Here is a 17,161-nt window from a genome sequence, read left to right on the forward strand (position 1 = left end):
TTGTCTTCTCTTTCCTTCCACCTTTCCCAGCATTAGAGCCTTTTCCAGAGACCCGGGTCTTTGCATAAGGTATCTGAAGTGGGATAATTTGTGTCTCAAATGAGAGCTCTGGGTTGACTTGTTGGATGATCCATTGGTTTGTTTTCTTGGCTGTCCATGGTATCCTCAGGAGTCTTTGGTCCAACACCAAAGTTCAAAGACATCAATACTCTTCCTATCCTCTTCTTCTAAGTCCAACTTTAGCTTCCATAGAGTGTCACAGGGAATACCATGGCTTGCATGATTCTGAGTTTGCACAACTGAAGTGTTAATGCTACTTTATGTGTCAAGATCTGCCTCTCTGGGAAACATCATCTTAAAATTCAGATGGAAGCTTGATAACTGAAGGAGAAGTTGCAGGCTGAGTGATGCAGGGTGTTCTCAAAAGGAGAATTAAGGGTGGGTGGTGAGAAGTATCTAGAGGCAGTTCTGCTTCTGGTGGAATTTGGAGACCTTGGTTGTTCAGTGATTTCTTTTTGGAGTGAGTGGATCCTGCAGCCTTCTCAGATTCTTCCTCTGAAGAAGCTCCCAAATCTACACTGGATCTGGTTCATTTATTCCTGGTTACTGTAGAAGTTAAGTTAAAAGGCAGAGTTTCTTAGAGTAGCAGGTCGGTCAACAAGCAACAATCCTCAGTTTCAAGGCCAATGGGAGGGGAGGAAGAAGAAAGTGTGAGAATTAAACTAAAGTGAGTATAGAGGGGAAATCACACCATTGTGCTGACAGAGGGAAATCACCTGTTTTGGTTGATACAGGTACTTTTCTAGCCAGATGGAAGAGGGTGTTGAGCCAAGAACAAGCCTAGAGTTGAATCAAGCCATGCCAACTCAGGTATCCAGGAATTTCTGATGATGTCTTGCCAGTGAATCTGGCAGCTAATTGTTCTTATCTGTAAAACCTTCCTTCCTTCCCCTTCCCCAAAGCATTAGAAGAGCTACATAATTTTCATACGTTCAGATTTTCCAAAGAGAAAGTTATTTTGAATATCTATAGTTACATTATTTTCTTCTTGTTGTTCCTACAGCATTACGGAGTCGGTCAGGGCGTGCTATTATCAATGGAAACTGGGCAATTGATCGACCTGGCAGATACGAGGGAGGAGGAACTATGTTCATCTACAAACGACCCAACGAAATCTCAAGTACTGCTGGGGAATCCTTTTTAGCAGATGGCCCAACAAACGAAATCCTGGATGTCTATGTAAGATGCAAAGATTTAGGATAACCGTACTGTGTCTTTATTAACCTAGAGCAGTGTTTCTTAACCTTGGCAACTTTAAGATGCGTGGACTTCAACTCCCAGAATTCCCCAGACAGCAAGGGTGGCTGGGGAATTCTGGGAGGTGAAGTCCACACATCTTAAAGTTGCCAAGGTTGAGAAACATTGACCCAGAGGAACCATCCGTAATAATCAGAAGTTGAGGAATTGCTTACTCATGGATTAAAATTGGTTTTCTTGGTTAATTTCCTACTTGGATGTGTTGAGAAGGAAGTCAAATGCCTAGGCAGGTTTGTTTGTTTGTTTGTTTGTTTGTTTGCAACCAATTCTTGGAGGTGTAAATTGAGAAGGGGGCAGAAAAAGGTGGAGATGAATAAAGCTGTTTGTGGAGATGATGACCCTAATAACACCACCAGGGATTTTAATGTCTCTTTTCCCCTGTCCAAAAGGGAAACAAATTAAAAAGGGCAGGAAGTGGAGAGGGAAGTGGTGGTCTCCCAACATCCTTTGCTACTGAATGGCAGACTCAGCCACCTTTGCCACATCCTACCAGCACTCAGGCTGAGTCTTTTACCTGGGAAAGATGACGACAGTCTTGTTTGCATTGTGGAAACCTGTCTATAGCCAGGGACAACACTTTGCCTGTATGTAGAGAGTAAGAAAGATGACCTCGAGGGAGATATGCAAGCTCTGTTGCCAAAGCGATCAGGGAGAAAACGTATCTTAAGTCTCTAAAAGACAGAACATATTTGGAAAAGGGTCAGACAGACACCTCCCTAATAAACAGAAGTATAAGAAAGGGGAGGAAGTCCAGCACAATCAGACTCAAAGATTCTGTTATGACAGCCAGTCTCAATCAAAATACAGCTAGTCCTCATTCATCAACTCCTCGTTTAGTGACCATTTACAGTTACGACAGCGATAAAAAATAACTTTGCAACCAATCCTCACCTTTATGACCCTCGCAGGTCTGTAAAGCAAAGGAAAGCTGGAGTCAGATCATAAGCCCAGTCACAGTTTCACTCAGCAACTGTTTTGCTTAACCAGTGAGTTGTCAGTTCCAATCATGGCCACTCAGTGAGGACTCCCTGTAGTTTTAGCCTTTCTGTGGAGTTGATTTCCTGGTCTGGTCTACCTAGGGGCTGACACTGGGTTTGTGCATCACAGTAAACTAGACCAACATGAGGCTCTTCTCCCTTTCGCAGATGATCCATCAGCAACCCAATCCAGGTATACATTATGAGTACATCATTCCAGGCCCCAACACCATCAGTTCGCAGGTGCCTCTTCATAGGCGGCCAGGTAAGAACGTGGTTATTTCCTCAACCAATCTGATGACTTTCACCATCTCTTGACTGGCAGGGACCTTCTTAGAAAAGGCATTCCTCTGTCCCTCTTTCATAGCAGGAAATGCGTCTCCCCGATGGATCCAGTACAATTAGCTCCGAAAGCAAAGCATAACATTTTTCCTCATTGCTTCTAACGTCACGCAATCTTGATTGACTTACCAAAAGATTATTTAATCAACTCATCTGCCAGCTCTGGTTTCTTTAGCTTGCTAAAGATTATTTTTGTTTCACCTTCACTCCTTTAGAGAGTTAAATTCTAATAAAAGATTATTATGTGTTGTTTCTGGGGACTTCCCCGCAATTCTCTAAATGCAAAAGGAAGGGAATCCTTACAGATAAACAGATTTTATTTGTGGAAAATAAGGGGGGAAATGGTATGAGGGGGGGACTTTTTTTTTATTCTATCCAAAGTCTCAGTGTATTTTGAGAAAATGCCTCTTCACTGGAACTTTGGGCATAATAAAGAATGCATTTTTTTTCATACCAATTTCCTGCCCTTAATTTCCAGCTGTTTAGTTGATGTGTTTGTTGCTTCAATTTTATTCATGCAAGGACACTTTAACTGAATGCTCCGTGCAGTAGCAAGGATGGCCAAACAACAACTGTTCAACTTTTCAGCCTGGTGACACATAGAACGTCTTATTCCAAACAGTCCGTGACCTTTGCATATTTTAAACCATCCTGGAGTGTTGTGGTTCACTGCTAGAACAAACCTCTGAGCTGATCTACTCACCCCAAGCCCTCATGGGGTTTTTGCCATCTGTGTTCTGGCTGGCTCAGGGCTGAGAAAGGGAAGTTCATTCTTGTGATGTTGTCAACCTCATTTGCCTAGGGGAGCCCTTCAATGGCCAACTGGATGGGACAGAGACTGTGAATTATGGGGAGGAAGATTTGCATCAGGAGACTGGCAGTCACGCGAGACAACCGGTGATGATTCAGCCTGGACGATTTCCTCCCCATCTTCCAGACAACCAAGTGCCAGCAGGTCAGCCTCCAAGACGCAGCCGGGAACATAACTGGAAGCAAATTGGAGCAACTGAATGCAGCACTACGTGTGGGAAAGGTTCGTAGTGGCAGACTCTCAGATCTGACCTTGGAGAATCTTCATCTGCCAAAGGCCACAAGTGAAGGAGGTGGAGGATTGGGGGGTGGATGTGGAATAAACAAACATAAGCTCAAATGGCCCAGAAACAAAGCTTGAGAAAAGCTATAAAGTTGACTTGCCAGCAAGCATTGCATTAATTCCCAGAAGGCAGTGGCAGTTTCAGGCCCCACATAGCTGGGCAAAGCCAAGGATGCAAAAACTATTCCAATATCAAGAAGGTGTCTTTAATGCTAGTCTTGGGGTCAATGCAGAAGCTTGGAATCTGTAAGAGGAATTCCCCAGCCTCACTGACAGCAAGTTAATCTCTTTGAATGTGTTGAAAAGCTTCTTCTTGGATTCTTCTCCACCTGAGCTAAATTGTAGTTCATGGGATAAGCTGTTGACAGACTCATCTGCTGTCTCTTGATTGTTCAAGTCTGCTCTCTTTTCCATTCCTTTCCCCGCCTCCCCACAGTCTCTCCAGGCCTTGGAGAGAAACAAATTATAATCTCTCTTGCAAGAGAAGAAGAGCCATCATTTTATGGTACAGAAATATGCATGAAAAACAGCCCAGCATGATTCTTGGCCACACTTTTTGATTTTTCTGGGTCCCATTTCTCTTTTTGTCCCTTACGCACTCAGATGTCATCACATTTGCAAGCCCCATTGGCAATGATGTCCATTAAAAGCCAGAATGGCATCAAAATGAGGACAGGCATGTCACAATGTCATCAACCATGTCATCCCTTGGACCCACTGAGCAGTTGCAACATTCACATGACAGAAATGACCCTTTTGCTAGTTAGTTGACTCATCTTGATGTCCTGGAAGTACCCTAACTTGGGTGACTCAGCCAGTCATCTGGGGATTATGTTTTTAGTTCCACCCAGCCTTTGGATAAAGTCTGGAAAGCTGTGATTTTCATCCTCTGTTCCTGCTGTTCTAAAATGATTCAGTTGGGCACCACTGCAGACAGGTTTTGGGAAGTCCTACCTACCATCTTGGGCTTTTTTATCACTCCCATGTGGCTGGGAGGATGGGGAAAACAGGAGGTGAGTGAAAACAGAAATGAAGTCAGACAGTGCCTGGGGAAATCACACCTTCCTGAGCCCTCTCTAGATTTCATTTCAGTCACAGATGCCAGAAAGACCATTAACCTTCCAGTAAGGAGTTTGTATAACACGGGGAGAGGGGTTAGTTTGTCCCCAGACAAGACCAGGAATGTCTGGAGCTGTTGCTAACCTGTTCTGGATGAAGTGACTTGAATGTTTAGCTTGGCTTTAGATTCAAACAACATAGTTACCCACCTTCTTGGCATGAATCCATTAAGGAAGGATAGCTTCTGAGCATGGGCAAAAAAACATTGTCACACTATATTTTATATTTTATGGTGAAATACCAAGGGAGAATTGGCTCAAAGTAACCCTGGGTGTGTTTGTGTGTGTGCGCATGTATTTGGATATATATGCTGGTGAATCATATAGACTCAAGGCAATCATCCACAGAACATTGAACATGCAAGAAAACATTTTCCCCATCAATGACCTCTGAAAGAAAAATACAAAATCTGAGAAATATTCCCACTGTCCCTTAGAACCAGCAAATAGGATATCAAACTGTGCATAGCAATTCCTCTCGAGGCATTGGGAGATTGTTTCCAAAGGGGGTTGAATTTTGGGGGGAGCAGCAGAACTGTGAAAGTTCTCCGTCTCTTAATATTGGGGGTGTCTTCTTCAGGTTCCTGAAGTGGCACTGCCATCTCCCCTCCCAAATCATCCCAGTTAATCGAGGTGTACTTCAATGGAAGAAATGTCACCCTGGACTCTCTGCTGGAAATGTTTCCTGGTGGTGTAACTCCATCTGAACTCCAGGACTCCTAGAAACGTTTTTCTTTTTCAGACCTGGGGTTCGGAACCTCTTTCTGATTCCAAGCCATTCATGTTGGCTGGGGTCTCCTCCATTTTTCTTGGCAGAGAGCCTGATGCTTCAGTGGGAGTGTTGCAACCTTCCTAGAAAGGAAGGTCAGTGCTACATCTCCGCTGGTTCTGTTTGCCAAACCCAGCTGCCAGACTTTCGCACTTTTGGGATACCAGAAAGCTGCCCTGTTCCAAGGACTTTGGGGCAGATTGCCCTTTTATAAATTGCTCTCCCCAGTCGTGCCACAACCCTTGAGTTCCTCAGTTGGCTATTCCTGGGAATGTAGGTGGCTGTGAAAATAAGACTTGCTGGTGACTGGGATATTTACTGCTTTGATAGAAGCAGCATGCCGAGAAAGGAAACTATAGCAAAAGGGGAAGGGTGGATGTGGTCCAAAACTTCTGAATTTTCTGTAAACTCTCTCTGGAGAAGCAAAATAGCCCTAGAAGTGACTGAAAGCTTTCTTGGTTGAATACACCGCTGAATACATTACATTTTGCTTTGGCAGGAGCTTCCCCTTTCATTTCCTTTATGAGTAAATCTACCCTGTTTTTTCACAGCATGTCAACCGGCCCTTAGGACTAACCAGAAAAGCCAGCTTCCCTCCCCACTCCGCCCACCCCCTCAACGTGAATGAAAGAACTTGGGGATATTTCACTGGTGTCCAAGATGAATGAAAGTAAAACACCCACTGGATGGACAGCGTGGCTTCCCTCGCTCTGATAGGATAATGTGTAGGATAATTTGAGCCTGGTCATTTGGGTGTAATTAAGTTGGTTCTGCAATGGTTTTGAAAGGACACTAATCACCTGAGCTTGGTGCATTTCATCTCTTCACTGAGCATCTCGCACAATGAAGGGGTGCCACAGTATTCAAGATTCCTTCTTGTCTTATAAGAACTGCAACCTTGTTATCAAGATATACTTCGCAGTTGGCCCAGGTCCAACAGTGTGTCATATTTTCACTAGGAAGATAATCCAACTTGGTCCAAATTCCAGCCCTGGAGAAATTGGCAATGAAGAGACCCTTCTCTGGTTTAAATTCAGGAAGAGGGATTTGTTCCAGGGACCACTGTGAGAAATTAGAAAGCCCCTCCCTCCATCCCTTGTGAAAGGAAAATCAATCCTCTGACAAAATATATACGATCCCCCCTACTTCAAAGTTTGGGAAAGGTTTCCATTGCTGAGGAATGCAAATGTATTTGCTTTTGCCATAGACCATAACAGAAGTGCAAACAATTATAGCTTTATCAGGGAAGCATCGTAACTACAATCAAGGTTGTTTAAACTGAGCATCAGGAACATGGGCTGGAGATAGACTTGGTCCTGCTTTGAGGAGATCTGTTGAAATTGACGTGGCCAGCTAGTCAATAAAGCCCCACTGCATTCAATGGGTTTGCTCACAGGCTTACTAAAGCTGGATCCAACTGCATGAGTTTGGGGTTGTTGGGGTTTTTTTTCTTTTAAAACAAACATTCACAGTCTATGGTGGAAGAGCCCTGTTGGCCTTTTGCAGCAAAACCAACTCTTTAAAGAGAAATTTACGATGACCTGAAAGTGTTCCTTTCAATCAGATTCATGGCGTCTTGGCCAAAACTCGGAGAGATGTTTTTCTTCCTTATTGGCCTGATTGTTCTCATTGGTGAACAAAACTGGATTAAAACTCACTCACTCACTCTCTTTTGCTGTGGGTGACATTGGCTTGACTTGGTATAGACTTAATGGGCTTTCTCTGTTCCATTCTTATTTATGGTCTCTGATCCAGGAAGTCTGTGGGAGTCCAGGGTGGGTGTACTCCAATGGCAATTTAAAGCAGGATAAGAAACTGCCTTATACTAAGTCAGATAGTTGTTCTACCCAGCCCAGAATTGTCAGGGCTAATGAGCAGCAAGAACTGCTAGAAGTTCAGACATTACATGGAGCTCGATAGCAGGAATTGAACTTGCACCTTCTATGCAAAAAAGGTGGTCTAATTTTGGAGAGAGAGCCAGTATGGTGTTGTGGTTAAGGCACTAGGCTAGAAACTGGGAGTCTGTGAGTTCTAGTCCCACCTTGGGCACAAAGCCAGCTGGGGGACCTTGAGCCAGTCCCTCTCTCCCAGCCCTGGGAAGGAGGCAATGGCAAACCACTTCTGAAAAACCTTGCCAAGAAAACTTCAGGGACTTGTCCAGGCAGTCTCTGAGAATTGGACATAATTGAATGGATTAAAAAAAAAATGGGGGAAAACTCCCCAGCAAATACACACTGTGCTACATTTTCCCCCTGGACATGGCTGAGATCCAAACTTGCTGCAGCGACGCTGCTTTTGAGGCCTAAAAAAAGAGAAGGCTTTTGGAGATCCGGCCATGAAACCCTTGCCTTATGCATAATGTCTTTTCAAAAAAATATTGCCGGTGAAGTGGACCCAAAAGTCAACTGAATTCTGCAGGGATCTACTCTGGACTTCGCAGCCTGTGCAAACAATAGTACTATGAACAGTAAACAATTGGAGCAATATTTGACAGAACAGATAGTCTGTTGCCTGCGTCAAGGAATGATTAAATGGAACATCTAAGGTGTTTTATCTGAGGCTTATTTGATTTGGGGAGTGAAACGACTGGTTTGGCTTATGTAAGGGGTCATCTACACGGATAGCGACATATAGCCCCTTGAGAAATAAATATGCCTGCCGTTAAGCTGATTTTTCACTGCTTCGTGCTTTATCTGTGTTTTCCTTCCAGGGGCACAATATCCCATCTTCCGCTGTGTACACAGAAATTCACACGAGGAGGTGGCTGACAGCTACTGTGACATCAGCTCGAAGCCCACCATGGAGGAAGAGCCCTGTAACATCTTCCCTTGCCCAGCCTTGTAAGAAGCTGACCGTTTCTCAAATAGCATATAAACTTTCCTGGCATTCTGCAGAGAACCCCAACAGGTCGCTGCCCCCCAAGATTTCTGACATTCACTGAAAGGGAAGTGGGGTGAACAGGAAAAGGCAATGTTGTGGTTTCAGCCATACGTTCTTAGGCATCGTTAATGTACCTATTTCTAGAATTTCATTAAATTCTCCCTATTTGTAGCTAACGCTACAATCCAATTCATATTTCCCAGAAAGGAAGTTCAAAGGTGTGTTTGTGCTGAAATTTAGCAGCCAGGACAGAGGAGAAATTCACTCTGTCACAATTGGGTGATGTCGGGGCGATGTCCACCCTTTTCCAAACGTTTGAATTTCCTGCGCCCAGCTGGCATGCCGGATTATCCATAAAGGCATTGGCAAAAGTCACCATCCCTTGTCCAAGCTTAGAGATGACACAAATTCATTGCATTTCCTTATTTCCTAGCTGGGATATAGGAGAATGGTCAGAATGCAGTAAATCCTGTGGTCTGGGAATGCAGCACCGCCAAGTCCTCTGTCGGCAAATCTACGCCAACCGCACCTTAACGGTTCAGCTGCACCGATGCCAACACTTGGAGAAGCCCGAGACGACAAGTACGTGCCAACTGAAGATCTGCAGTGAATGGCAAATTCGGACAGAATGGACATCGGTAAACAGGAATGATTCAAAGCCGCACAACATCGGCAGCTTTATACTGACATCGACAGAACCCATTCATCATTGCACAGTGCTGTTTTTTAAAAGAGCTCTTTCTGAGGAGGCCAGGTCAATCCTTAGACAGGGTAAACAAGACCATTCACAAGACGAGGAGGGCTGGGAAGATAGCCTCCCTGAAAGCTGAACAGGATGAGAGGCATTTTGGCATGTTGTGAGATGGAGACTGATCTTGGCTCACCTTGATTAGCAAAGGAAATTCATGGTCTCCATTTCAGAACAAAGGTGCAAGGATTTCATCAGCACCAGACCACACTTGAAAAAAGAGTTGAGGTTCCACAAGAATTGAGTGTTGAGATATCCCCAAATTCCAGGGTATCTCGGTTGTGTAGTGGGATCATCAAAGGGGCAGGGCTAAAATAGGATGCTTTGGATGCTCAGGGTGACGGGATGGTAGTTTGAAGGCAAAACATAATATTCAATCTAGCAGAAGCTCCACACACATGTTTTCACTCTTCTTCTTGTACTAAAACGTGCCTCCCCCCACTGTTCTCAAAAGTGTGGGAAAACAGGGCTGAGAAGACCATTTTCATCCATACCTTTGGTTGCTCTTCCTATGATCAATGAAGCCATCAGCCACTGGTGGGACCAACAAGCTTTTCTTCTCGATGCTTCTAGTTGGGTCATCAGAGGAGTTTGGTTTCAAATGGTCATGGCTGATGAGTCTTCTTTGAAGAGGAAGGAAGGAAGCTGAGTGGTTCAGTTAGTCAGCTCTATATATCCCTGAACATTGTTTCAGAGATGTGAGCAGCTACTCATAATGAATTGAGACTGTCCCAGGAGATGGAGGAAGAAAGAGAACAGTTCTCCAAAATAGGGGAATTTATCTGAAGGCCACGAGGATGCTTGCAATTTATATTCTGCTCTCTTCCACATGTTTTTTTTCCATAGAATTTAACATCTGCATCAAGACACAGTGTGGTTTGGATCCGTATGGGTTCATCTGTCCCTTGGGACTGCATAGCATACTCCAAAGATGCAGTTCTTCAGAGACAGACACAGAAATGACATATTTTCATTTCCTGTTCAGAAAATGATTTTGTTAGAGAGAAAAAAATAATCCTGCTCTACCATACTTAAAAACTGAAACACCCATAAAGCAGGACAATTTCTTTAGGGAGAGGAGTTTTGATTTGCATGCTGTTTTGGAATTTAGGGATGCCCCCAATTTTGGAAGTGTTTTCCCAATGTTTGGTTTTAAACACAGGGTTTTAAAATGTCATGTCCATTGGCCTCTTTTCTTCCGGAATTAAAAAAAAAGAACATAAATCAGAGTTTTCATTTATCTTGGAGGAAGGATGAGATTTTTAATTTGGACGCACTTGAGTTTATTCCACATATCATTTCTTTCTCGGGTATAACCAGAGTTACTTCGCTTAAATCAGAGAGGGGAGGATGGTGTTAATGGCATAGCGTCCTTTCTCCAATTCTTCTGCATTTCTGTCATTCCTTGGGGAGAATAGAACTTACCCCCAACTGGGCAAAAGCAATCCTGCCCATTGATTTTCCTAGACGTGTCAGAGAATATTAGAATTGATTGTGGTGTTTCTCTGATTTTTGAAGACAATAGTTTTCTTCTAGTCCCCTGGCTGCATGTAGGTGGCTATTGCCCACTGTTTGCTCCTGAGGACCAGAGTTGGTCATAAACAAAGATTACACATTTATCATCAAGATTTGGGAACACCTGACATGCAGTCATCACAATGATGACAGACAATATAACACAATTTCATCCTAATTCCATTCCCAATAAATGCATGCTGTAGTCATGTTTTATTTTTCATTTATGTAGAACATCAGATGAATTTAGGATACTTTATTGTTGTTGTGATGATGATTATTATTCTACTCAAAACAAAACTCATTTTCCGTTTTGAAGATAAGGGTGTTGATACTAGATTCAAAATCTATAAATTCAAAAGTTCGCCACACTTCAGTGGTTTACAATCCCAGGTCCCTCCTTTTGAAAGTTTCTTCCATCTCTTTATGAATCTCTCGAAAATAATTGACAGAGGACATTTCACGCTAAGCTTTTTCTTACGTTCAACTTAATTTACAAGTTTTTAGTTTTGCATATACTGATTTCCACTCTATTTATTGTTAGAGAAATTAGAGTGGTGGGAAGTTCAATTGGATCAGATTTCTTCAAGAAGTGAAAAAATTCCCAGTGGTTTGTCAGGGTAGAAGATCTTCCCTTTATTTTCATACAATAAAACAGTAAATAGCAGTATTTGTGGTTGGAGGATCCCACCATCATTATGGTCCACCATGCTGGGAGGAAAGGGCATCTTTACCCCAAAGCAACCACAATTTAGTGTGGAATATTTCTAGCAGCAGTAGAAAAAAGAGTATCTCAGAAAAGTTCTGATGAAAAGAACATCCCCCGAGAAACTTTGATTCCACTCAAAGCATAACCCTTTGGGTCATCTTCCTTAGCCCAGGAATGATGGCTGAAGAGCTTTGCGTTGAGTTTGCAAAGCACGCTTCAGATGGTAGCTGGTCTTTCTTGCTGCGGATTTCAAGGGGATGTGACTGAATCCTCCTTTTGATCCAGGTGTTTTGTGCTTGCTTGTCCCAAAAGTTTATTCTTAATTTAGTGTTCAGTTCCGTGTGGAGTTGGCCAGAGGACCCGAGATGTAAAATGCGTGAGCAACCTTGGAGATGTTGTTGATGATGAGGAGTGTAACATGAAGCTACGGCCAAATGACATTGAGAACTGTGATATGGGACCCTGCGCCAAGAGCTGGTTTCTTACAGAGTGGAGTGATCGGGTAAGGTTCAGTATTTTCTTCCAATTTACACAAAGTTGGCTCAGGCAAAGCATAGCACCTTAGCATGGAGTGACAACACAGCCTCAGTTCCTTTCTACATGGATGGTCCAAGTCCAATCCTTGGCCACACTGGTTTAAAAAAGAATCAAGTTCTGGAGAAACATGAAGACAAATAGCCGTATGGATTAATCTTGTCATTTCTGGGAGGCTCTTTAACCCTTCAAAGGAAACCTGTTTTTCTAACTTTATCCCTCAGATGTGTGACAAGTTCTTTCAAAATTTCTCTTGCTGTTTTTGAGCTGCCTTTCTTGTTCACTGGAGGTGTATTATTGCTGGTCCATGAAAGCTTCTGACCCAATACAATGGTGGCCTTTAAGGTACCACCAGTCTTCTGTCCACCCCATCTTTCCAAATCTGGCCTGGTTGCTCCCATTTCCCAATCTGGAAAAAAACCCAATGAAAGGAGTTCCTCAGGATTTCTTCCCTTGGGATTTCCTTCAATGGGAAGCCAGGGAGGTTGCAAGGAGAAACACGTAGTTCACATATTCCCCTTGGTCACCTTGTCACTAAGTACATTCAAGGACACACCATCCCACTGACAGTCAGTGATACTCTCTTGCATTCTGAAAGGGTTGTCAGCAGTAAATTCTCTTTCCCCAAGAGAAATAGAAAATAATTTTTCTGGAGAAGTCAAAAATATACAGCTTCTACTTTTGTCATCCCTTCCCTATGGGGACCCTCCTTCTCCCAAGGAATCTTAGAGGTGATCCTGATTGTAGAGAAGGTCCCTTGGGGAACCACAAGTAATCTGATTTCTGGAGACTTTCATCTCAATAAAGCTGTGATTTGTCCATCTTGCCAGATGGTTATAACACCATGCCAGAATCTTTCCGCTCCTCCAAACTTGTTTTCAAGGCTGAAGCTCAAAGCTGTAATTGCGTCCCTTTTCTCATTTTGCAAAGTATTTTTAGTGTTTATTTATTTACTTTGACACAGGAATGAATATCTCTTTAGTGATTTACTAAAGTCCATATGAGAGGGAAAAGGTATTATTCCCCAAGACAATGAAGTATAAATAAATGCACAAAAGCGTTCTGGATTAAATCCAACACCGTTATAAATCCAGCCACATCAATGAAGAGATTAGCTGTAGGATTTCTTCCCCTTTCTTCCCAAATGAGCTTTTGTTCTTCCACAGTTTTTAAACCTATGACTTCATTTTTTTTTCTTTTTACACCAAAGAATAGTTTTATTGCTATTTACACACTGTGTACCAGATAGTGTTGATTGGATCTGATATTTTTGACTAGAGAGTCCTTTCCAAGGATCCAGGGTAACTAAAGAGATCATCTTGGTATGAGCACTGTTCCAAGTAAAGCAACATTTTTTTTTTTTGTAACTGGGATGCTGATGATGGTGATGATTTGCCCTAAAGACAGGTTGTAAATAATTTCGTATATTGTTTTCACTCTATGGCATATTTTGAACCGAGTTCAACATTGAAGGTGGTCTGTCTGCTTTTACGTATTTCTCAATCTTACTATCTCTGTCTCTCTTTTAAGAGAGAATCAGACTTTATGTGTCAGAAAAGAAACAGAGAAACAGAGGAGGTGCCACAATACCTTCCTAATATTAATGATTTCCAAATGCTTGGTACCTAAATCATGGAATCTAGGGTTTCACAGTGGCTATCGATGGTGAGAGTGACTTTTGGATCACGCTGTGGCACATGGAGTGACCCAGACGTCATTTCAACCATTTGCTCCTTTCCTGTTAGAATTCCCCAGCGGTTTGTGCATTATTATACTTGTGGCCACAGGACAAAACTTGGGAAGGAGCAAAGAAGCTCATTTGCCTATTTATATTGGGTTGGAAAACAACAAACAAATCTGCATTGCTGGTCTAAGCGCCACCCAGATCTCAGCTCTCCATCTGTTGGCTGGCTGGTTTTTCACAGAGAGCGTCCCTATTTTAATTTTAAAAGGCAGAGTGAGGTAGAAGCTGAGCACCAAAGAATATTTTGGTTTGAAGTCTCCTGCTGAAGCCCTTTGAATTCTTTGTGAGCAGAATATTGTATATTGAAATCTTGCACGGCAGGGCGGGTGAGGTCTGTATCTTCTTATTTGGCATTTAATCTGAAACTGGATCCATGTATTCTCAGCTCACATGTAGCCATTTAAAACAGAACAGGGGTGACTTGTTGGAGAACTTCACCCAAACTGGCTTCCAACTCTTTCTGTTTGAGAAGCGAGGGAGTGGTGGGAGAACGGAAAACGAAAACATCTTTTGCAGGACAAAAAAAATCTAAACTACTGTGTTCCTGTTGTACTTTTTTTTCTTCTCCCTATTCCTGGGGCTGCACATGGTGAATATTTTTTTCATGGTTTTTTTACCCCTCCTAATGAACTTGAAACCATCTGGAAAGTTTGAGCACCTCCATAACTGAATCTTTTGATTGGTTTTCCAATTTCTCACCCCATGATGAGATCTCCCCGGGGTGAGGAACCAAAGGGCCTTATAATCTGAAGCTCCTTCCAGTCCTTGCCAACATGTCCAACAGGAAGCATGCTGGGAGTTGTAGTTGTAGCAGCATCACGAGGTCTAGAATCCTCCCCTGCCCCCGTCCCAGATGCATCATCTGGCTTCTCTTTTCTGATCTCCTGGACTCCAGAAAACATGGAAACAAAACTTTCTTTAGAGCAAGCTGTGCTCCCCATGGGATAGGCACGTAGCTGGATCTTCTTTCTCTTTGGCTCCAAGTAAGATTGGGAAGCAGTAAGCAGTTTTGGACCAGGTCAACCCCAGTGAAGGAGAAGCAGGTGGGACACATGTCCTTGTTCTGTTTCCCCATGTAAGCTTCTATCCATTGCAAAGAGAAAAACATGGGGGTACAATACATAACTTATATCTGACCCAGTTCAGGCATAGCTTTAAGTCATGGTTAACCATCTTTGTTGAATTAAGCCAAATTGGCCAGATGCACAGAACTTGCTGAAACTAACCGTGCTAAGGCTTAGTGTGAAGCCTTTCTTTTTCTACCCCCAGCAACACAGCTCTTAAACCCTTGGAGGAGCAGTGTGCACAGGGGCCGTGTGGATAGGTTATGCTGGGCATCCAAAACTTACCCCAGGCAAGATTCAAACCTAGGTTGGGCTCTGAATTTTATCCCTCATAGAACCGCTGCTAGATCCACAACACCCAATCAATAAGCATCTCCTTCCCTTCCTTTTTCTTCTCTTGTCCCCTTCCCCTCTCCTTCCACTTCCCCTCCCCTCCCCTTCCCCCTTCCCCTCCCTCTTTCCTGCATTACCAAGCTCCTAATGAAATTACGCATATATGTGCGTGTGTGTGCAGCTGCAAAATGCCAAAATTGGCACATGTTGCCTGCCATGTAACCAAATGCTTATTTGGGACTTACTTTCCATGTGAAACATAATATAAATGCTCGTGACTGTTTAAATTCAATTATGCACACATCTTTCAGCAGTCGGCACATGGTTTTTCTTTATTTTCAATAACTCATCCTCCCCCACCCCAGAAAGAATCAAATCCGAATGCCTGCCAGTCTGTGTCTCTCTTAAAGATGATGGACAACTGAGTGAGAAAAGGAATTAAAGAAAGGGAGGGAAGTGTGGAAGCAAGGGCATGGGCATGTGCGTAAAATGCTGAAAGAATTTGCATCTGATTGAAAAACTTTGTGGTCCTGGAATATTTGGAATAGACAAGGTGTTATATTTGCAGATAAATCACAGGCAGATCTTTGATCACATTGTTGTGGCTGCCATCTTGATCTTTTTGGCCCCAACCCATGGATACCCCGAAAAACCTTTGTGTGCGAGAGAGACAGTCACGGTTCTCTCCTTTGCATGCCATCTGTGGAACTCAGCATTCTGCAAATGTGAGCTCTGCTTCATTTTCTAAAGCTTATTTCTTTGATATTGGGCAGGGTGAGAGAGAGGGGGTTCTTTGGAAAACCCCACTGTGCTTTTTGGTCTTCCAGTTCTGTCCTGCAATTTTTGCCCAGATTTCTTGTACGAGAGGATCGGTAGGAAGAAGAAGGTCTTGCGAAATCTCCACACTACCCCCAAATTTTGCAATTGCGTAGCCTTCCTCCATGGCACGAGGTGGATCTCCCAGCCTAGAAATCTGGACCTGTCTTGGGTTTTTTTTTTGTTGCCAAACAAGTCTCTCTTCTTTCAGTGCTTTTTGTAAATCATTTTGCAATAACAGGGTAAGATCCCTCCACTGTCTTTTTGCCCCAACAGTGCTCAGCGGAATGTGGGCCCGGAGTCCGAACCCGTTCCGTGGTGTGCATGACCAACCACATGAGCAGTTTGCCGCTGGAGGGCTGCGGGCACAACCGACCATCGGAAACCACCCCTTGTGACAACGGACCTTGTCTGGGGAAAGTAGAATGGTTTGCTGGCAGCTGGAGCCAGGTATCTTCTATCAATTGAAGGGGTGTGTTTCTGGACCCCTCCGTGGCTGGAACAGCTGCAGAGAGCAAAGGCCCGCCTCAGGGCCGTGGTGAGAGAAAGGCATCGCACGCAGCAAAGAGCAAGTGGGAAGAAGTTTGCTCTTCCACCAGTTCTTGATGCTGTGCATTCTTAGGAACAGCTGCAATGCAGATGTAATACATCTAATGTACATGTAATGTAGCCAGATTTTGCTAGTTGTCTTATCACAGAGAGAGATGGAATGGGCCCACTTACAAAGGAGTCGTCTGTTGCTGATTTCTCAGCTGAGTGGGTCGAGGAGTTTTCCACTTCTCCCTCTGCACCTACAGTGTGGTGGAACCCCGGCTGGATCTTGAGAAGATCCTGCTGAAATGTAAGCCACGATAGACGTCACTGGGTTTCAGCAAGGGAGGTCATCCTGCAGTAAACACTGCAGAGCCAGAAGTACGATATGGCCATAAATGTACTCTTTTCTCACTGAAAAGGTGAAGTCAGAGCCATGAGCTTCACTCCTGGCAATATGTCTACAGGTGGTCCTCGGGTTATGACCACTTGTTCAATGACCATTCAAACTGGTGATGGTGCTGAATGAGGAGGGCTTACGACGGGTCCTCGGAGTTCCAGCCATTGCAGCATCCCCAAAGTCATATGATTGCGATTTCTGACATTCCCTGCTGGCTTCCCACAAGCAAAATCAATGGGGAAACCAGCAGGAAGTCAAAGGTCGCAGTCAC

At 43.6% G+C, this 17,161-nt stretch overlaps 1 protein-coding gene across 1 annotated transcript in view; it reads left to right on the top strand.

Moving 5' to 3' along the window:
* Positions 1 to 17,161, top strand: part of THSD4 (thrombospondin type 1 domain containing 4) — a 175,048-nt gene that overhangs the window by 146,026 nt on the left and 11,861 nt on the right. Inside the window, exons 7-13 of the mRNA XM_063314027.1 lie at positions 1,064 to 1,239; positions 2,463 to 2,559; positions 3,439 to 3,669; positions 8,327 to 8,456; positions 8,930 to 9,134; positions 11,797 to 11,970; positions 16,236 to 16,409. Coding sequence (XP_063170097.1) covers positions 1,064 to 1,239; positions 2,463 to 2,559; positions 3,439 to 3,669; positions 8,327 to 8,456; positions 8,930 to 9,134; positions 11,797 to 11,970; positions 16,236 to 16,409 — 1,187 coding nt within the window. The remainder of the gene's footprint in view (positions 1 to 1,063; positions 1,240 to 2,462; positions 2,560 to 3,438; positions 3,670 to 8,326; positions 8,457 to 8,929; positions 9,135 to 11,796; positions 11,971 to 16,235; positions 16,410 to 17,161) is intronic.

This window comes from Candoia aspera, chromosome 13 (genome assembly GCF_035149785.1).
Source record: "Candoia aspera isolate rCanAsp1 chromosome 13, rCanAsp1.hap2, whole genome shotgun sequence".
Lineage (NCBI taxonomy): Eukaryota > Metazoa > Chordata > Lepidosauria > Squamata > Boidae > Candoia > Candoia aspera.